This window comes from Nannobrachium achirus (genome assembly GCF_963921795.1).
Source record: "Nannobrachium achirus genome assembly, chromosome: 18".
Classification (NCBI taxonomy): domain Eukaryota; kingdom Metazoa; phylum Chordata; class Actinopteri; order Myctophiformes; family Myctophidae; genus Nannobrachium; species Nannobrachium achirus.
Window position 1 is genome coordinate 424,709 of NC_137825.1, and position 19,101 is coordinate 443,809.

Consider the following 19,101-nt stretch of genomic DNA (forward strand, 5'->3'; position numbering starts at 1 on the left):
TTGACGTTCTGTTCAAATCTGCTCTGAGAGACGACAGTGAAGCTACGTTTCCACAGTATGTTGAGGAGTTGAGGAAGGATCTTCGTGAAGCTATGGCCCTGGCAGAGAAGAATGCTAGTGCTGAGCAGAGACGACAAACGGGCATATACAACCGGAGGGTCAAAGGGGCGGAGATTGAGCCCGGTGACAGGGTTCTTCTGGCTAACAAAGGAGAGAGGGGGCGAAGAAAGTTAGCGGACCGATGGGGTGATGTGGTTTACACCGTGGTCGGTTGCAACCCGCGGACTCACACCTTTGAGGTGCGTAATCCCATATCAGGTCAGTCGAAGGTTGTCCACCGTAACTTGTTGCTGTGTGTGAATTTCTTGCCAGTTCTGCCTGAGACTGATGAGTCTGACTCATTTGTCTCTTCTCGTGCTTTGGGAGAAAATGCAACTATTGATCTCTCAAGTGAGCGTCTCTCGCAGCCCGATGCTGCTTCTTTGATCTCCTCCTGTGATGCGAGTGATCTTAATGCCGTGGATCTCCCTGCCCAGTCCACTCGCCCTGACAATGTATTTGCGATCTCATTCGGTGGACCAAGCGAGGATGGTGGTGTTGATCTCGCCTCTGTCCAACTCACCAGGACTGACTCTGGGGTGGACAATGTCACCCGTACCCAGGACTGGGTCTCTCAAATCCCTGTTGTGGCCACTGATCATGTGCCCGTGGTTCTTTTGCCAGCCGCCGGGTCAAGTGCCCCGACCCATGTCTCAAGTACCCCGACCCCTGACACTGCCCCTGGTACTTCGAGTCCCCTGACCCCTGTTGCCTCGAGTGCCCCAGTGCCTGATTCAAGTGCTCCGGACCCTGATTCGCATCCCCCAGTCCCTGTTTCTGGTGCCCCTGGCCGTGGTCCGTGCTTTCCAAGTGACCGTGTGCACAATTCTTCTGACATGTTGCAGGCAACGCCGTCTGGCCGTCGTAGGACCAGGACTGGCCGTGTTGTCAAGCCTGTTAACAGGCTTATCCAGACTATGAACATTCAGACTCTACAGCCGTTGACTGTTTAGCTGAAACTGTGTTATGCGTTGTACTCTTTACCTGTAATGGGTTTGATTTGTTTTGTTTATTTCCATACCTCTGTGTTCTAAATGGTTGGGCTGAGTTTGAATTGAATTTTTGAAAGTGTATTCAGGCACTTTTTGTGTCGTCAGTGAAGGGTTTGCTGAATGTACTGAACTGCCCTCCTGGGTTCTTTAATGAACGGCCTAGTGGTTTGACTCAGCACATTTTGTAAGTGTGCTATATTCATTCAAAGTGTTGCTCATGTGATTTGTTGGGTTTCATTTGACACTGTGTGTTATGTACTTGAAAGTTCCCCAAGCTGTGTTTATTTTGGAATTTTGCCGAATTCAGGGGAGGAGAATGTAACAGGGTTGTTATTGGGTTTGAAGTCCGTCAAAATTCATTTGTATTTTGGGTTAATATACAGTATGCAAGGCTCACAGGCTTCCCCCTCTGGTGTAACTGTGCCCTCTTGTGGCGGGTGGTGGTAATAGTATTTAAGTTCTCAGTCAGCAGCAGTTCCGCCCCTTTGCACTGCTGCTTTTCCTGTTTATGGTGGGTTAAACACAGCTCCGTGATCTTTCATGTATTAAAGCTAAAAAAACGCTAATTTCACTCAAATCAAAGTATATGCTGACTGATATGAATGTTGTGGACATGTTTTGCAATTATCAGTGAGTTGAAAAGTATTGTTTATGTTCTGATCTGTAGGGGCAGGAGCTGTGTTGCCTTTCCACACACCCAACCACATGTGTGTGTGTTGTTATTGTCTTGACAGGTACGTTTTCTGAAGGGGAATTAGTTCATTGATTCATTGTATTAATTATAAGAGCCTTTTGCACTGTGATTTGTACTGTATTTTATTTTAATTCATTGTACTATATATTTCTCTAAAAGAATTATAAAAAACAGGTTCACTGCAATTCATGTTGTTAAAAATAATCTGTTTAAAACTATACGATCACACTGTGAATATTGCCCCTTTGCACTGCTGCTTTTCCTGTTTATGGGGCAGGAGCTGTGTTGCCTTTCCACACACCCAACCACATGTGTGTGTGTTGTTATTGTCTTGACAGAAATGACAATAAATACAGTGAACCTGAGAGAAGTTGTGGCGTCATCAATCTGCTGGGAGTGAGCCAGAATAGAGGGGTTACACGTGCGTGCGTGCGTGCGTGCGTGCGTGCGTGCGTGCGTGTGTGTGAGTGAGTGAGAGAGAGAAAATGTGAGAGCATCAGGTTAAGTCCCCAGAACATAATAAGGGTAATAATAATACTATTAATAATAATAATAATAATGTAATTATTTCAGAGCCCCTGGGGCCTTGTTGTAATTCATGACTCCCGTTGTGCAGCTAAAACTGCTCACATTACATTCATGAGTTTATTCATTTATTTATGGACATACAAGGTTTCCACCTGACATTATATAGCCTATTATATGGTCCTGTATCCATACAGTATATCAGTCAGTTTGAGCAGATTTCATTCCAATTGGGCTCCTATGAATTTTACAGGCCAGGGGTGGACATGACCTGACGGAGATTTCCCCCCCACAGAGTGCAGCACAGTCAGCATACATGTAGCAGGTGCAAGTGATGAGAACTGCAACGAGATGACAGATGACTCCGTGTCTGTGTGCAGCAGAAGCACTCAAACAATGTCAAACTGATTCTAGCTGCGGAAAACTTCCCATTTGCTTAAAAAAGCAACATAACACTGATGTTTTTTGCATAAGGAATATATTTATTGCTGTCATCATGAAGGCGTCATGTCAGTCTCAAGAGAGGTGAGGCGCAGGCTACTCTTTTCCTCTCTCTCTTTCTCAAGCAGCCTACTTGGATTTCCAGTAGGCTAATTCACTTGCTGGATATTTAAATACTGTCATTATTTGGGGGTTTTGGTTTATTTTGTCACATGTAGGTTATTAATCTAGGCTGTAATCAAATGTCGGATTAGCGCATCTTGTGATGCGCTGTACAGTGCCTCTCTTTTCTCTCTCTCTCTCGAATCATATAGGCATCATAAAAGTAATTAATTTCTGTTGCTTGATTAGGCCTATTACTCTTAGTCCGGGAAAAAAACGGTGATTTTTGGCTGAACGTGGTTTCTTCGGTAAAAGTTTTTTTCTCAACTGATTCTTGTAGCTTGGGGTCACCTCTTAAGGATTCAAGAGGATGACCAGTGATATCCATTGACCATTTTTTATTATTAACCCCTTAATGCCTGAAACATGGGCTCCCATTGACTTTCTATACAGGAGGAAAATACCCAGTAAAAGATTATTTTTCGGGGTATTTAAGGAGGATCTGAGGGGTCTAACTAGGGGTTTGTCATGATGCTGAATCCATTGCAGGCATTTGTTTTGCACAAAAAACATTAAGTGGGCTAGAAATAGCCTCAGAAAACAATACACGTATGGGTGAGTATTCATATTAGTCGGAGGCCTTAGGGTTTTTTTCTCGTGCTAATCAGTCTAAAAGTGCAAAATTTTGCACAGATGTAGCTCAGGGCTTGCTCTAATGATTTAGATCCTATCTCCTTATTTGGGATTTTTGCCGTATTATTGTCCCTTTTATTAATCTATGTGCGACTGTTGATGGGTCGGGTGCCTGCCGCTGACAAACAATCACTTGTGTTTGATTTAGATTTCCTCTTCTCTGGTTAGTTATTTTAGTGAAATGGCAGTTCCAATGTTCTAAAAGACAACAAGGCAGAAGCAGGAGCTGCAGGATGAAAGTAGCGAGTAACGACTAACGCAACCAGGCAGTATCTGTAATGTGATTAATCAATTTGGAGGAGTAGTGTCGCTACATGCGTTACACCCAACTCTGTATCCGCCTACAATGAAACAAGAATTGACACACAGTCAATATAAAATCTGGTGGATTGGTGTGTTGAAGTTAGTGTAAAAAAAGTTTGAAAAAAAAAACATTTTTGAAAAAAAAAAAAAAGTTTGAAAAATGTTTTTTTAGAAAAAAAAAAGTTTAGGTCCAAAAATGTGTTAAAAAATCGACCTGATGGTGGCGCTATATGGGACAGATCCATGTCGATGAGATAAGTGTAGACATACTGTGTAGCGATTTGTGTGATTGTAGGGCAAAAACTGTAGGAGCAGTATTCAAAAATGTGTTTTAAAAAATTTGGCGGGGGTCCCTGGAGCTGCGGGGGTCCCTGGAAGGGTGGAGGTTGTGGATTGGCAGACAAGGATTGTGTGTGGAAAATTTCACATGGATAGGGGCAAAAAAGTGTGATGTGACGTGACAGACAGACTGACGGACAGACAGACAGGCGGTGGAGGTTTTCATAGTAACTGCGACCTGACGGTCGCAATTATAATCATTAGTATTGTTTATTTTAATTATTATTATTAAGGAACTCTAGAAATCTCAGTTGGAACTGTTACCCCAGTGACCCGATGCTGGATAAGCGGTGGAAGATGGATGGATGGATGGATGGATTATTTTAGAGTAAGCTACTTTATTTACCATTATTGTGTAGCAATAAAACACAGGCTTATAGTTTAATAAAGAGCCTAAATGCAACAATAGTATAGGCTTGTCATTCATGATGGATTGCTTTGTAGATTAGCATTATTGGGCTAAATGTAAAGACGCTACGCTGCGCCAACCGTGAATTCAACACAATCTGCTGTTGAGCAGTTTAACCAATTTGCTACGTACGTCTACACAAACGGTCAGATTACAAAGATAAATTGCTTAGTGAAGGCTCACGGATGTCACCATAGGGTACGCTCCAGCAGAATGTCCCGTAATGATCGTATTATTTAAAGAGGAGCATTTTAATCCGATCGGTCGTCGTTTCCCTAAAAAGGTATTAATGTATCTAAGTGCAGTACACCTCGCAACCGATGGGGTCGCATGGCTGAAAAACAACAGAAAATGACGTCTGATCGGATTAAAATGCTGTTTATTAAACAATACGAAAGATACGGGTAATTCTGCTTGAGCGTACCATACTGTGACATCTGTGAGACTTCAGTAAGCACTTTATGAACTATTGAAATATAAACGTTTTTGTAGACGTACGTAGCAAATAGGTTTAACTGCTCAACACGAGGTTGAAGTGAATGTATTACGTGCGCAACACCGTGACTCGTGTCGTGCCCTATCTAAATTGGTCGGGCTAACAGTGCAAAATGTAGCATAATCAGTGTTTGTGTAACTTCAGTCAGAAGATAATCTGACGGTTCTGACAGACTTAACCTCCTCGCGTTGTGAGCTTGTAGAAGAGCAAACATAGAGTTGGGTCGCCGTTTTATTCCATGAGTAATTGTGTATAACATGCCTGCGTTAGCCTGCAGCTAGCGCTAGCTAACGTTAGCGTTAGCCGTTAGCCACACATCCAGAATAGTCTAGTAAGTCAATTTTCCAACGGCGAGTGAACGATTGCATTCCGTGTCCTTCATGGATTTTTTTCCCCCTGGCTGTCAATGTTTTTATTGTCCAACACGTGTATGATTCTCTCTGTATAATAAACATTTGGTTGCATAACACAAAGAATGATAGCCGATCTACAGCTGCAGAGTCTTTTCTCTCTGGCTCCCGTTTAGAGATGGGACGTTCGAGAACGAATCGAGTCTTTTGAACGGCTCTTTGAAATGAACGATGGGATCCGGTTCGCAGTAAGGAGCCGTTCCTTTCTAAATGAACAGTTGTGGGGAAAAGTAGGCAATTCCTTTACATAAGTACAAATATCAATACTGCAATCAATGTGGAAATACTCTGCCACAGTAGAAGTTTGGATTGTTAACGTACTTTTATATATATATATATATATATATATATATATATATATATAATATATATATATATAGGGGCTGTTAAGTATGACATCATTTTGTAGGCAGAGGAGAATTTCTGCCCCCAGTTTCCGTGAATCTTTTTACTATTTTTACTATTTACACATTTTTCTTCTCTTTGTTGTTGAAAGGAAAGTGTTAGAATGATACTTTAGTCGTTATTTTTTAGTCGTTGTTTTTTGAAATAGCGAGGGACAGAAAATGCTCTGGGGGCAGATTCTCCTCTGCCTACAAAATGATGTCACGGCTTAAAAGCCCCATATATATACTTTTTATTGCAATGATTTCAATTCATAATTCACATTTTATGTCCATAGTTGCAATAATTTTCTTTTCTTTTTATTTATTTTTTACATCTCTTTTAAACACCACCACCACAAACACCCACCACCTACATAACACAATAAAAAAAACATGAAATAAAATAAAAATAAAATAAAGAGGCTTTTTTTGGAAAATACAACATAAAATGGACCGCAACAAAAAGAAGAGGGGTTATGTGGGCACGTTATCCTTATTTATGAATGTTAATGTACTTGAGTAAATGTACAAAAGTATGGGTATCAAAATATAGTAGAAAGTACTCATTATGCAGAATGTCCTGTTTCACAGGTTTTCCCAATTAATAAAATGTAGAAAAATCATTTGAAAATAGCAGATCTACAAGCTCACAATGCGTCGCAACGCATTGTGAGCTTGTAGATCGGCTATTTTCAAATGGCAGGTATGTACCTATATATATGTCAGAAATAAATGTATACAGGGTTGTATAAGTTATTTGTTGTAATTATAATCAAAATATACAAAGTAAGTAACTATAGTAACTAGAATGAGCCAGTCTTTTGAACGGCTCTTTGAAAGGAACGGATTCCAGAGATCCGGCTCACTTCAAAGAGCCATAAATCCCATCTCTACTCCCGTTGCCGTTTGTAACCCATAGTCTGGAGGAGCGTTAAACTCGCCAGCAATTGGCTCTAATGCAGTTCTTTTCCCCCCTTCCCCCCCATTGTCTGGGGGGCCGCGACAGCCAATAGGCAAATAGGTCCCCTGTATGTGGCGCCAGAACAACACCGAAATGTTGAAATCTGTTTCCAGATTTAAAAACAACAACATGCTACAAGTTTTCCGAGTCAGCGTGTCTCAAGTCGAGTCGAGTCTGGAGTCATTGTCTTCCAAGTCAAGTTGAGTCTCAAGTTTTTGCCCTTAAAGGTATATTCAGTGATTGTATTTCATTCAAATTAAAATATTATAGATTAATATATTATATTGGTACATTTTCCATTAATTCTCCTCACTAGAATGTGTGCTGACCATATAAGGACTTCCACCATGGCCCGTGTTACAAGCATAGCTAGATTCTGTTTTCAGAGGTGGCCAGCCAGTCCTCGACCAATCAGAGTAGAGTATGGTCATAGTTATGTTATGATGTTTAGTTATGATGGTCAAAATAAAAGTTATGAGAACCACAGTCGCTCTGAATTAAGAACGTCTGCTAAATGCCTAGATTGTAAACTACTGAACTCATAAAATGCCACAGTCTGGTAGTAAATCAGTATCATACATATCCTGAAGCTGGAGACGTAGGCCTACCGATATTCAGTGATTGGGTCTAATGATCAAAACGAGAACATTATAATGGTGTAAAAAATCTATATAAAACTAAACATTTCCACGCTGTAAGGCCAGTAAGGGACAGGATGACCCCTGGCCACTTTCATTATCACTGAATACACCTTTAAGTCCGAGTCGAGTTGCAAGTCGTCAAATTTGCGACTCGAGTCTCTATGACTCGAGTCCAATTGTCTGCCATGGCGACGGAATTCGCAAAAAACAACGCCCAAAAACCCCATTGACTTTGAATGGGGGAATCTGAAAAAAAAAGCAGAAACTTTGGTGCCACATAACTCTGGCATACTTTTTTAGGGTTAGGGTTCCATAACCCTAACCCTTAGAAACTTTGGCTCCACATAACTCTGCCATACTTTTGCCTAGCAACATGATTTAAACTTTAAAACGCTCACACGACCTTGGACTTTTTCCGGCCAATAGGGACGTGCTGTAATTGATTAAGCCCCGCCCCCTCTGTATTCCTATTGGTTGGGCTTTAAACAGCCATTACTCCAGTTCACAGCATGGCACCGTCTTGAAACTTGGTGTCTGGACTTAAACGGCCAATAGGGACATATTACTTAAGCCCCGCCCCCTCTTAAACCCAGCCCTATCTTCCTATTGGCTGAGCTTTAAACTGCTATAACTCCAGTTCGCAGCATGGTACTGCCTCGAAACTCGCTGTGTGTACTTAGACAGCCAATAGGAATGATCTGTAATTGCTTAAGCCCCGCCCCCTCTGCCTTCCTATTGGCTGGGCTTGAAACAGCCTTCCCTTTAAGTTATGTTTATGGAACGGAGTAACGGTGGAAATAAATAATGAATTAATTGACGCAACTTGTGGATCTATGTGACTGGTACGTTCCACGTACTGTAGGTTTGTCTGGGATCTTTGTGTCTTCCTCCCCTCCTGTTTCCTTCCCTCGCTCATACTCTCAGGTCTGAAGTACCACCTAATCAGCTGTCAATCAAACCATTACCTGGCCCCACCCTCATCCAATCATTCGCCACCTGCTGCCTATAAAACGCTCCCAAACATTTGCCCTTGTTGTAGCCCTGTCATTTAGTGTTGTTTTTGTAATCATTTCCCAGAGCAAACTTTCAGACATGTTGTTATTTCACCTACTCATGTACATTCTGTGCAATATGCTGCTGCCTTGGGACAGGGAAAGACAGAGGCCTCTATACACAGGCACCACGTAGGTTGAACTTTGTTAAGCACACTAGGTAAGGGGGTTGTTGCCACTTCTAAAACGGCTAGTTCCATTCCTTGATTTTGATTGGCTGGTTGCCATGGTATACCTGAGACTGTAACCCACACCTTGAATCAGTTTATATCAAAGCCAGGTGCGTTATTTCTTTCCACTGTGCCGTGAGGCTGAACTAGAGATGCGAGCGTTTGATTTCCTCTCAAATCCTGCCGTGCGGGTGCTTAAAGCACCGCCCACATGCATAGGACAGTGACTGAATGGCTCCGGGCGGGGCTTGTAAAGGCAACAAGCGCCCTCTATTCTCCAGGCACCACTCGGCTGTTTAGCTTAGGTTGCTATGCTAGCATTTTGTTTACCCACATAGCAGCTAAATCTGGATGAAAATAAACGTGTATGGATCGAATATGGTTCTTAACTTCTTAACATGAGACTTATCTAACACAAGTGTTGTTTCCCTATTTTTTTGGCAAAAAGAATGACGTGACTTTGTAAACACACACTGGCTTCTGTAAGTTCCATTCCTGGATGTGACTGGTAAACGCAAGGAAATGTCTCTTCCTGGTGGCGGAGAAGTGTACTTTTTTCTTTAAATAATGCAATGCTATGATTTTCATGTTGCAATATTTGTGACCGTTTTAGAAAAGCAGCTGAGAGCTGAGAGGGTCGGAAACACTCAGCTGCGCCTCGTGTTTCCCAACGCCTCTCAGCCGGTGTATACTACCCCGGTAACCACTCGCCTCTTGTGGCTTATTGCTTTATTATGTATTTTTAACTTGTTTTTGGTTAGAGTAGTTCGGTAGGCAGGCTTTTGTTTTACTAGTCTAGTTACTTGGTAGTTAGTTAGTTAGTTAGCTTGTCTTTGTTTCACTTAGCTGCTTCGTTTGTTATTTTGGCAAAACCTGTGTCCCTAGGTAGTCTGGGATCACTTCACTTTACGGGGTTTGATCCGGTCGGGAGCGGAAACCACTTGACGTCATGTTGTAGTCCTAGACGGACTACACTTTGGCCGGAACTATCAACCGGATTCAGTTTTAACCCAAAATATTTCCCTGCACCCAAGGACATAGTTTTAGGGCCTACCTAATACACACCTTGATGCAGCGTAGTTTTGCTTTCAAAAAATTAGTTTGGTATATGCATCTTTTAGTCCAACTCGTAGCGACTGGCAAGACTACACTAGGCTTCTCGAGCATTTTAATAGTGATTGGGGAAACAAACGAGGGGAACTAAATCAAAGCGACGCCGCTTCTTCTAGTGGTTTAGGCGGAAACCAAACGGCCTGTTGTGAACGAACACCAGGCTTTCTCCCCAGAAAGACTGGTAGGCGAGGTGAGTCCCTAGGTAGTGGCTTGTTTTTCTGTGTGTGCTTGTGCACACTTTTGAAATAACAGTAGAAATGTAAATAATTGTAAATAACTTGAAGAGAAGAGTAAAATTACATTGCACCTTTTGCTCCAAACCTGTGTGGTCTCCATTATTTGCACCTTATGCTCAACATCCCGGTTTTTCAATATTTATATATTTATGTTACAACCTTTTAACCCTAAACCTTTTTGGGTTCGTAACAGTGACTGTGATTTGAGTGCTTTTATTTATACAAGAAGAGACGCGAGTTAAACAACAATAGACTGCAACACCACCCCGACATGGAACATGGATTTAATCGTTTGTAAGAAAGGCCACAACAACCCTTGTTAGACCCCTCACATCATGCTACTTAAAGCAGGTTTAGTTTCTGGGTATCTTCTTCCTGTAGTAGTAGTAGTGTATAGAAAGTCCATGGGAGCCCAACTTTCATCAGCTGTAAAACATTCTCCTAGGAATTTAGAATTTTAAACTTTGTTAGATGTGTTACTAGACACCTTTACACACACATTGGTGAAGACATTTCTTGGTAAGGAATTTATTCACAGATCTGACATTATAGGCTAAATAAATTCTCAGACAATTACCAGTTTCCAGTAGCAGCCGCCTGTAAGTGGCTTTTCAGAGCGGTTTTAAAGGAAGTTAGGGATTTACACTTCTTTAAGGTATTTGGAAGGGCGTTAGGTTTAGGCATAGTTTTAGTCAAGTTAAATGTTAGTGTTGAGACGGAATTAAGACGAAACACCTGGAAATAAATGTGTCCCGTGTGTTTTCCCCTTTGTCACAGCTGAAATGATACACATGAGCCACAAACATGCATTTCAATTGAATTGAAATGAAAATTGAAAACATGCATTTGCTAATGGACAAAAATGACTGACAACGATGACAAGTTTGTGCTCTGACCCGACGGTCGCTAATCACCAGCCGGTGTTTTACTTTTCCTAGGAGGAGGAGAGAAGGAGAGAGAGAGTGGCAGTCGGACGTTCCAGAGACACAGAATCAGAGAGGATGGCCGACCAGCAAGAGGGGAGCGACTCTGAGAGGATAGAGATGGAGGAGAAGGAGGGGCTACTGCCCCCACCTCTACCAGAGGGTGGAGACACCAGGGAGGAGAATCTGCTGACCCCATCTCAACCAGATGCTGTAGACATGGAAGGACTCACCAATGGCAACACATCTGCATCTGAACAGCAGGAGGACGAGGTAAGTTATTTAATAATAACTTTAATATTAAACTTTGTGTAGAACTTTAACCAAGAACCAAAACATCTGCATGTCAATGGGAGGCAGAACACACATGAAACGTGTTCTTTATGAAGAGCTTTACAGAGATATCTACAATTTCCAGGTTTTTTTTACACTTTTTTGCTGGGGTGGCAACAACAGAGCAGGTGACACGTTTAACCTAAACAGACTGGTGAGGAAAGCAGGCTCTGTTGTTGGGTCCTCTCTGCAGGGGGTGGAGGAAGTAACCAGGGTGCGCACAGCGAGGAAGCTAGATTCCATCTTGGAGAACTCCTCCCACCCCCTCCATCTAGAGATCACCAGTTACTGGAGTAAGAGAGGAAACGACCGCTTTGCCTACCCAGGACGGAGATGTGAGAGATTAGGAAAATCTTTTGTACCGGCTGCCCTTAAGCTGTACAACGAGACACATAACGGACGATTGAAAAGGACTTCCTTCCTAACTTGGACTGACAGAACTATTGCTGTATTGACTTTGACCTCTAAGGACCTTCCAGGGAGAGTGCTCATGTGCGTCTTGCGGTCACACGCTTCCTAGTTTCTTCTTCTCTGAGCTGTTTTTTGTTTTTAGTTTTTTTCGCACTGATTTTTGACATTGCACTATTAGGTTGTGTTGGTAGTTTCTGAGTATTTTGCTTTGTTTAACAATGACAGTGAGATACTTGTTGCACTAACTAGCATTGACTGTTATGGTCTCTTTTGTAAGACACTTTATGTATATATACTTATATATTATTCGCCCCCTCTATTGATGCACCTCTCTTTATTGGTACTGTACTGCTCTTGTTTTTCTCCCTCTTATCTATCTTTTTTCTTACTTCTCTGTAACTTTGTAAATAACTGTATACTGCTGTGCTACAACTGGACAACTGAATTTCCCCCGTGGGATAATAAAGGTATCTATCTATCTATCTATCTATCTATCTATCTATCTATCTATCTATCTATCTATCTATCTATCTATCAAGTTTGGTCATCTTCATTTTAACGTCTACTCAGGCTTTTTATCCTGTCATGTTTCACTCCAGACCAGGGGTCTTCAACAGGGGGTCCGGGACCCCTAGGGGGTCCTCAGAGTTACTACAGGGGGGCCGCCAAATCTTTGTGTGATAGGATCATGTATTTACATTAAACAACATGAACCCTAGCATCCCTATTCTGAATGGAACATTAGCCAAAAATAGCAGATCTACAGGCAAGAGGTGTTGTGAGCTTGTATATCGTCTATTACTGGCAGAGGTTTGGTGTAGAGGGAAAAGAAGGTTCAAGTGGTTGAATGTCTGAAAATACACATTAATCCAACATACACTCATAGTTATGTCAAACAAGTCTACGCTGATGAATACTGAGATATGAATATTTTTAATCTGCAACTTATTGTATACAATAAATATATAGTGGGGGTCCCTGCTACATCTCCCTCTCAGCAAAGGGGTCCTTGGCCTGGAAATGTTGAAGACCCCTGCTCCAAACAGTTTTTGATTCAGTATTTAGATATTTGATATTCATTTTTATCAGACACGCCTCTTCCTATACAATACACATAGTGTGTCCAACACTGCCTGGACATTACAGATATCCTACATGATAAGGGACAATCTTTAAAATAAAATACCAGGACCCTCCATTTGACTGGGAAAAGAAAAATCATTGAATTTCCCCAAGTAACAATATATTGTCCCACCATATACGGTGATATTAAAATGTGGGTTAGGGTTAGGGTTAGGGACAATTACAATAAGTATTGTCATGATTATGATAATGTATCACAATATTTTTCTAGGTCGTTAGGGTTACCGTTTCTTTTCCCTTCCATTAAAAGTCTCCATGGCTGTGGTTGCTGCCAATAGCAGTAGAAACCAATGGGTCTCTGGATGAAGTTAGCAGGAGGGGCCATTTTGAACAAAATGCTTCAAATCAAGCGCTCAAATCTCTCTGAAAGCCAGAGGGGAACACCTTCCAGCGACCGTTTTAGTGTTTTCCTTCAGATATGGGAGGGGAGGGGTAGCCTGGCTCCAGCCAATAGACCCGCCCACTCTCTGAGTGAACTGCATCTCTTGGTCTGGATGTGTCATTATGTAGGGTTTCCATTGTACACTCTGGGATTGTTTGGTTATGCCTAAAGGATGATGTCATAAGACACGTCTCTTGATACGGTATCTTGGCTCTAGCCCACATTTTACTTCAAGTCGTGATGCAAAGGTCCCCTTTGGTATGGAAGTACCTTAGGGCCATTGGAAAGAATTTATCCAAAGAGACAAGTTAGATCACCCTTAATTTTCTTTTTATAGCCATTTTAAAAATGGCCGCCAACAATAAACCACTATTACACCAGACCCCATATATTTGCTTCTGTTAGAGCTATAATAATAATATTGGTGTCAAAGTGTACATTTTTGGGGTCTAGGAATTCAATTAAATAGGTTTCAAAGCAAAAAACCCAATACTTCACTAATTAACATGACAGCGGGGGGTAAAATATGCAAATTTCATGAAAAATAACACGTTTTAACAGGGTAACCTACCCCCCCACCCCTCCCCCTAAACTTTGATTCACCTTTCCTTTGGTATGGAAGTACCTTAGGGCCATAGGAAACAATTTATCCAAAGAGACAAGTTAGATCACCCTTCATTTTCTTTTTATAGCCATTTTAAAAATGGCCGCCAACAATAAACCACTATTACACCAGACCACATATCTTTGCTTCTGTTTGAGCTATACTAATAATATTGGTGTCAAAGTGTACATTTATGGGGTCTAGGAATTCAATTAAATAGGTTTCAAAGCAAAAAACCCAATACTTCACTAATTAACATGACAGCGGGGGGTAAAATATGCAAATTTCATGAAAAATAACACGTTTTAACAGGGTAACCTACCCCCCCACCCCTCCCCCTAAACTTTGATTCACCTTTCCTTTGGTATGGAAGTACCTTAGGGCCATAGGAAACAATTTATCCAAAGAGACAAGTTAGATCACCCTTCATTTTCTTTTTATAGCCATTTTAAAAATGGCCACCAACAATAAACCACTATTACACCAGACCACATATCTTTGCTTCTGTTTGAGCTATACTAATAATATTGGTGTCAAAGTGTACATTTATGGGGTCTAGGAATTCAATTAAATAGGTTTCAAAGCAAAAAACCCAATACTTCACTAATTAACATGACAGCGGGGGGTAAAATATGCAAATTTCATGAAAAATAACACGTTTTAACAGGGTAACCTACCCCCCCACCCCTCCCCCTAAACTTTGATTCACCTTTCCTTTGGTATGGAAGTACCTTAGGGCCATAGGAAACAATTTATCCAAAGAGACAAGTTAGATCACCCTTCATTTTCTTTTTATAGCCATTTTAAAAATGGCCGCCAACAATAAACCACTATTACACCAGACCCCATATCTTTGCTTTTGTTTGAGCTATACTAATAATATTGGTGTCAAAGTGTACATTTATGGGGTCTAGGAATTCAATTAAATAGGTTTCAAAGCAAAAAACCCAATACTTCACTAATTAACATGACAGCGGGGGGTAAAATATGCAAATTTCATGAAAAATAACACGTTTTAACAGGGTAACCTACCCTCCCACCCCTCCCCCTAAACTTTGATTCACCTTTCCTTTGGTATGGAAGTACCTTAGGGCCATAGGAAATTTATCCAAAGAGACAAGTTAGATCACCCTTCATTTTCTTTTTATAGCCATTTTAAAAATGGCCGCCAACAATAATCCACTATTACACCCGACCCCATATCTTTGCTTCTGTTTGAGCTATACTAATAATATTGGTGTCAAAGTGTACATTTATGGGGTCTAGGAATTCAATTAAATAGGTTTCAAAGCAAAAACCCCAATACTTGACCAATTAACATGACAGCGGGGGGTAAAATATGCAAATTTCATGAAAAATAACACGTTTTAACAGGGTAACCTACCCCCCCACCCCTCCCCCTAAACTTTGATTCACCTTTCCTTTGGTATGGAAGTACCTTTGGGCCATAGGAAACAATTTATCCAAAGAGACAAGTTAGATCACCCTTCATTTTCTTTTTATAGCCATTTTAAAAATGGCTGCCAACAATAAACCACTATTACACCAGACCCCAACTTTGCTTCTGTTAGAGCTATAATAATATTATTGGTGTCAAAGTGTACATTTATGGGGTCTAGGAATTCAACTAAACAGGTTTCAATGCAAAAAACCCAATACTTCATTAATTAACATGATAGCGGAGGGTAAAATATGCATATTTCATGAAAATATAATATGTTAACAGGGTAACTTACCCCCCCCACCCCTCCCCCTAAACTTTGATTTACTTTTCCTTTGGTATGGAAGTACCTTAGGGCCATAGGAAAAAACAAATCCAAAGAGACAAGTTAGATCACCCTTCATTAAGTGTGCCTGCCATGCAATGGCAAAACACTTATTGTAATCCGCCATACTTATATAATAATAATAATAATCACTTCACAAACTTTCGGCACGTAATAACTGCCGCACGATTTCCGCCACCGCCGCAATATATACATCAAAACGTGCGGCTCGGCCAGGAATGGGGTGCTATTACTTTTCTTGCCGATCCGCATTACCATGGCGATGTTATTCGCAAAAAACGACGCCCAAAAACCCCATTGACTTTGAATGGGGGCCCCCAAAAAAGAAAACCAGAAAATTTGGCGCCACATTAATCTGGCATACTTTTGCCTAGCAACGTGATTTAAACTTTAAAACGCTCACAAGTCTTTGGACTTTTTCCGGCCAATAGGGACGAGCTGTAATTGATTAAGCCCCGCCCCCTCTGTATTCCTATTGACTGGGCTGTAAACAGACATAACTCCAGTTCACAGCATGGTACCGTCTTGAAACTTGGTGTCTGGACTTACACGGCCAATAGGAATGATCTGTAATTTCTTAAGCCCCGCCCCCTCTGCCTTCCTATTGGCTGGGCTTTAAACAGCCATAACTCCACTTCCCAACACTTTACTGGTCTCAAACTCGGTGGGTGATCCACAGTCCCAACGGCTAAAAGTTAAAAATGCTAATGCTAATGTAAATAATGCTAATGCTAAAAATGCTAATGCTAAAAATGCTAATGTTAAAGCTAAGGCTAACAATGCTAATGTTAAAAATTCTAATGCTAATGCTGATGTTAATTTTAATGCTAAAAATGCTAATGCTAACACCAACCGCTACACAAGGTTGCACACACTTGGCGAGCTGCAGGCACACTTAAAACGACAATAAACCAATATTACCGACGACAATAAACCAATATTACACCAGAACCCATAGCTACAATAATACAGTCTGTCTTGCACTTCCAATGGAGCGCATCACTGCTTGGTGGCATGTGATCAAAGTAGCTTCCTTTGTGAAGGAAGAGGGAGAGTCGAGCATTAGGACTGCTGGTGTTTCAGTCCGAGTGTATCAAAGGGTGGGTTCGGAAATGTGCACTGGGTCTGGTTAGGGTTAGGGTTAGGGTTAGTTTTAGGTATAGTTTTACTGAGGTTAGGGTTAGGGTTATGGTTGGGTTTAGGCATAGTTTTACTGAGGTTAGGGTTAGGATTAGGGTTGTGTTTAGGCACTCACTACACTGAGCACACACCCGGTGCGCATTTCCGAACGCACCCTTTGATACGCTCGGACTGAAACACCAGCAGAAAACACTCTCCCCCCTGGAAACACCATACATCTTCCGGAGAGATTTCTGGAGAATGGGTGTATGGGTGGAGATCATCTCAGTGGTGGGGCTAGGGCCAGAGAGCAGCTGAAGAGGTAAGGTGAGTTCAGGCAAGGACTGCCGCACGGACTGTCTTCTTGCCCTTGCCAAAGGCTGTGTTGCTCCCCATTAAAGCATGGAATGCTGGCAGTGCCATTGCCTTGGATGGTCCAAGACTGTGAGCAATAGCATGTGCAGGAATATACCTGGTAAGGGAAAAATTATCCAAAAGAAGGGGAATATCATAGACAAATTCGCTTAAGTCTGGGAGAACACCAGATCCCATCAGTCATTGAGAAGCCGGTGATGAGCCTTGGAAATGTCTTCAACCGCACTCTGAATGACAGAGATTCCATCAAGGCAACCAGTGCTGACCTGGAGGGGGCTCCCTGGAAGATTCAAGGCCTGTGTTTACCAGCATGAAATGCACCCAAAAATCCTCTGGCCTCTACTCATCTATGATGGCTGAATGAAGATGGCTGTGGCCGCAGCCTAAGCAAAATCAGGCTGTACAGGAAGACCAATAAACTCAGGCTCTGTTTCAGCTCAGTCAGGGAGGAGTTTGTGGCACGGGCACAGGAATATATGCAGTACACATCCTGAGAACCCAGGTACCGTACATATCCTGAACATATCCTGAGCAGCTGCTCCAAGGTGTTGGGTGAGGCCTGAGGGCCGGTTTCTATTGAGGAACGACCAGGTCCTGAAATCCATCGCTTAAAGGACCAGGTCACCTCTGGGACAACCAGATCTTATTTTATTGTTGTGTGGGACACGATCAACACAATCCTGAGTTATTTTTTGTGTTCAATCTGTGTTTTTAGATATTTTAGTATTTCAGCCGATTTCAGCATGCTACAACTGTAGCATGCTGAAATACTAACATATCTAAAAACACAGATTGAACACAAAAAATAATTCAGGATTGTGTTGATCGTGTCCCACACAACAATAAAATATGATCTGGTTGTCCCAGAGGTGACCTGGTCCTTTAAGCAATCAGCAAGAGCATCAAGGGCATCCAATACTCCCAAGCCACAGCTAAGGCCATTCACTGTGTCAAGGAAGGGAAAAGGACAGAGAAAACACCAAAGAACTGCTCTGCTGGTTTGCTCTCCACAGCCCGAGACTGAGTGATGACAGTTGACCTGGAGAGGCAGCTGAAAATTCCACCACACATCTCCCTGTCCAGATTGAGACCTGACATCTAGCAGTCTGGAATTTGCCAGTCACTCCCTAAGCACAGCTACGCCACTGTGCATAACAGTTGCCAACAAAGAAGAGCCATAGGCAACATTGGGGATGCAGCAGAAAAAGCCTCCAGATTAAGAGGGGAGAGCAGTGGGGACAGAAGCATGCCACTTGGATACATAACGAGGTCTGATCAGCTTCAGTCGGGTCGCCTGAGGAGGCTGACTCTTGCAGGACCCAAAACACCCAGTGACTCCAGGAAACAACACTGATGATGTGTCCAAGTTTGCATCAGTAAATGATTTGTTTACTGTTAATGAAATGTGATTAATTATTTCACCTCCATTTTGAAGGTAATGAGAAAACTATTGTTTTTTTTGTTGTCTTGAAACCAATTTAATGGGATTATTTTACCCCAGAAATGATAGAGAAGCAAAGATATAGGCTGTGTTGTATTGCTGTAAGTGTAAATGATCGCTGCCATTTTTTTTAAAACGTGTATATTTCAGAAATGAAGGGTGATCTAATCTCTTTGGATAATTTCTTTCCTATTACCCTAAGGTAGCCTACTTCATTGCCAAAGGGGGAGAAAAAGGAACATTACCCTGTTAAAACTCATTTTTCTTTGCATATTTTACTCCTGTTGAAACATATTGTTTTTTTTTTCATTGAAACCTGTTAGTTGAATTCCTAGACCCCAAAAATGTACACTTTGACACCAATATTATTATTATAGCTATAACAGAAGCAAAGTTGGGGTCTGGTACATAGTGGTTTATTGTTGGCGGCCATTTTTAAAATGGCTATAGATAGAAAATGAATGGTGATCTAAATTGTCTCTTTGGATAAATTGTTTCCTATGGCCACAAGGTACTTCCAT

At 41.6% G+C, this 19,101-nt stretch overlaps 1 protein-coding gene across 1 annotated transcript in view; it reads left to right on the forward strand.

Moving 5' to 3' along the window:
- Nucleotides 1–11,063: 11,063 nt before the first annotated feature.
- The window catches only part of LOC308303859 (transient receptor potential cation channel subfamily M member 4-like), a gene marked incomplete at both ends in the record, with an annotated part of 99,984 nt that continues 91,946 nt past the window's right edge, over nucleotides 11,064–19,101 (forward strand). The window contains one exon of the mRNA XM_080748358.1: nucleotides 11,064–11,258. Coding sequence (XP_080604484.1) covers nucleotides 11,064–11,258 — 195 coding nt within the window. The remainder of the gene's footprint in view (nucleotides 11,259–19,101) is intronic.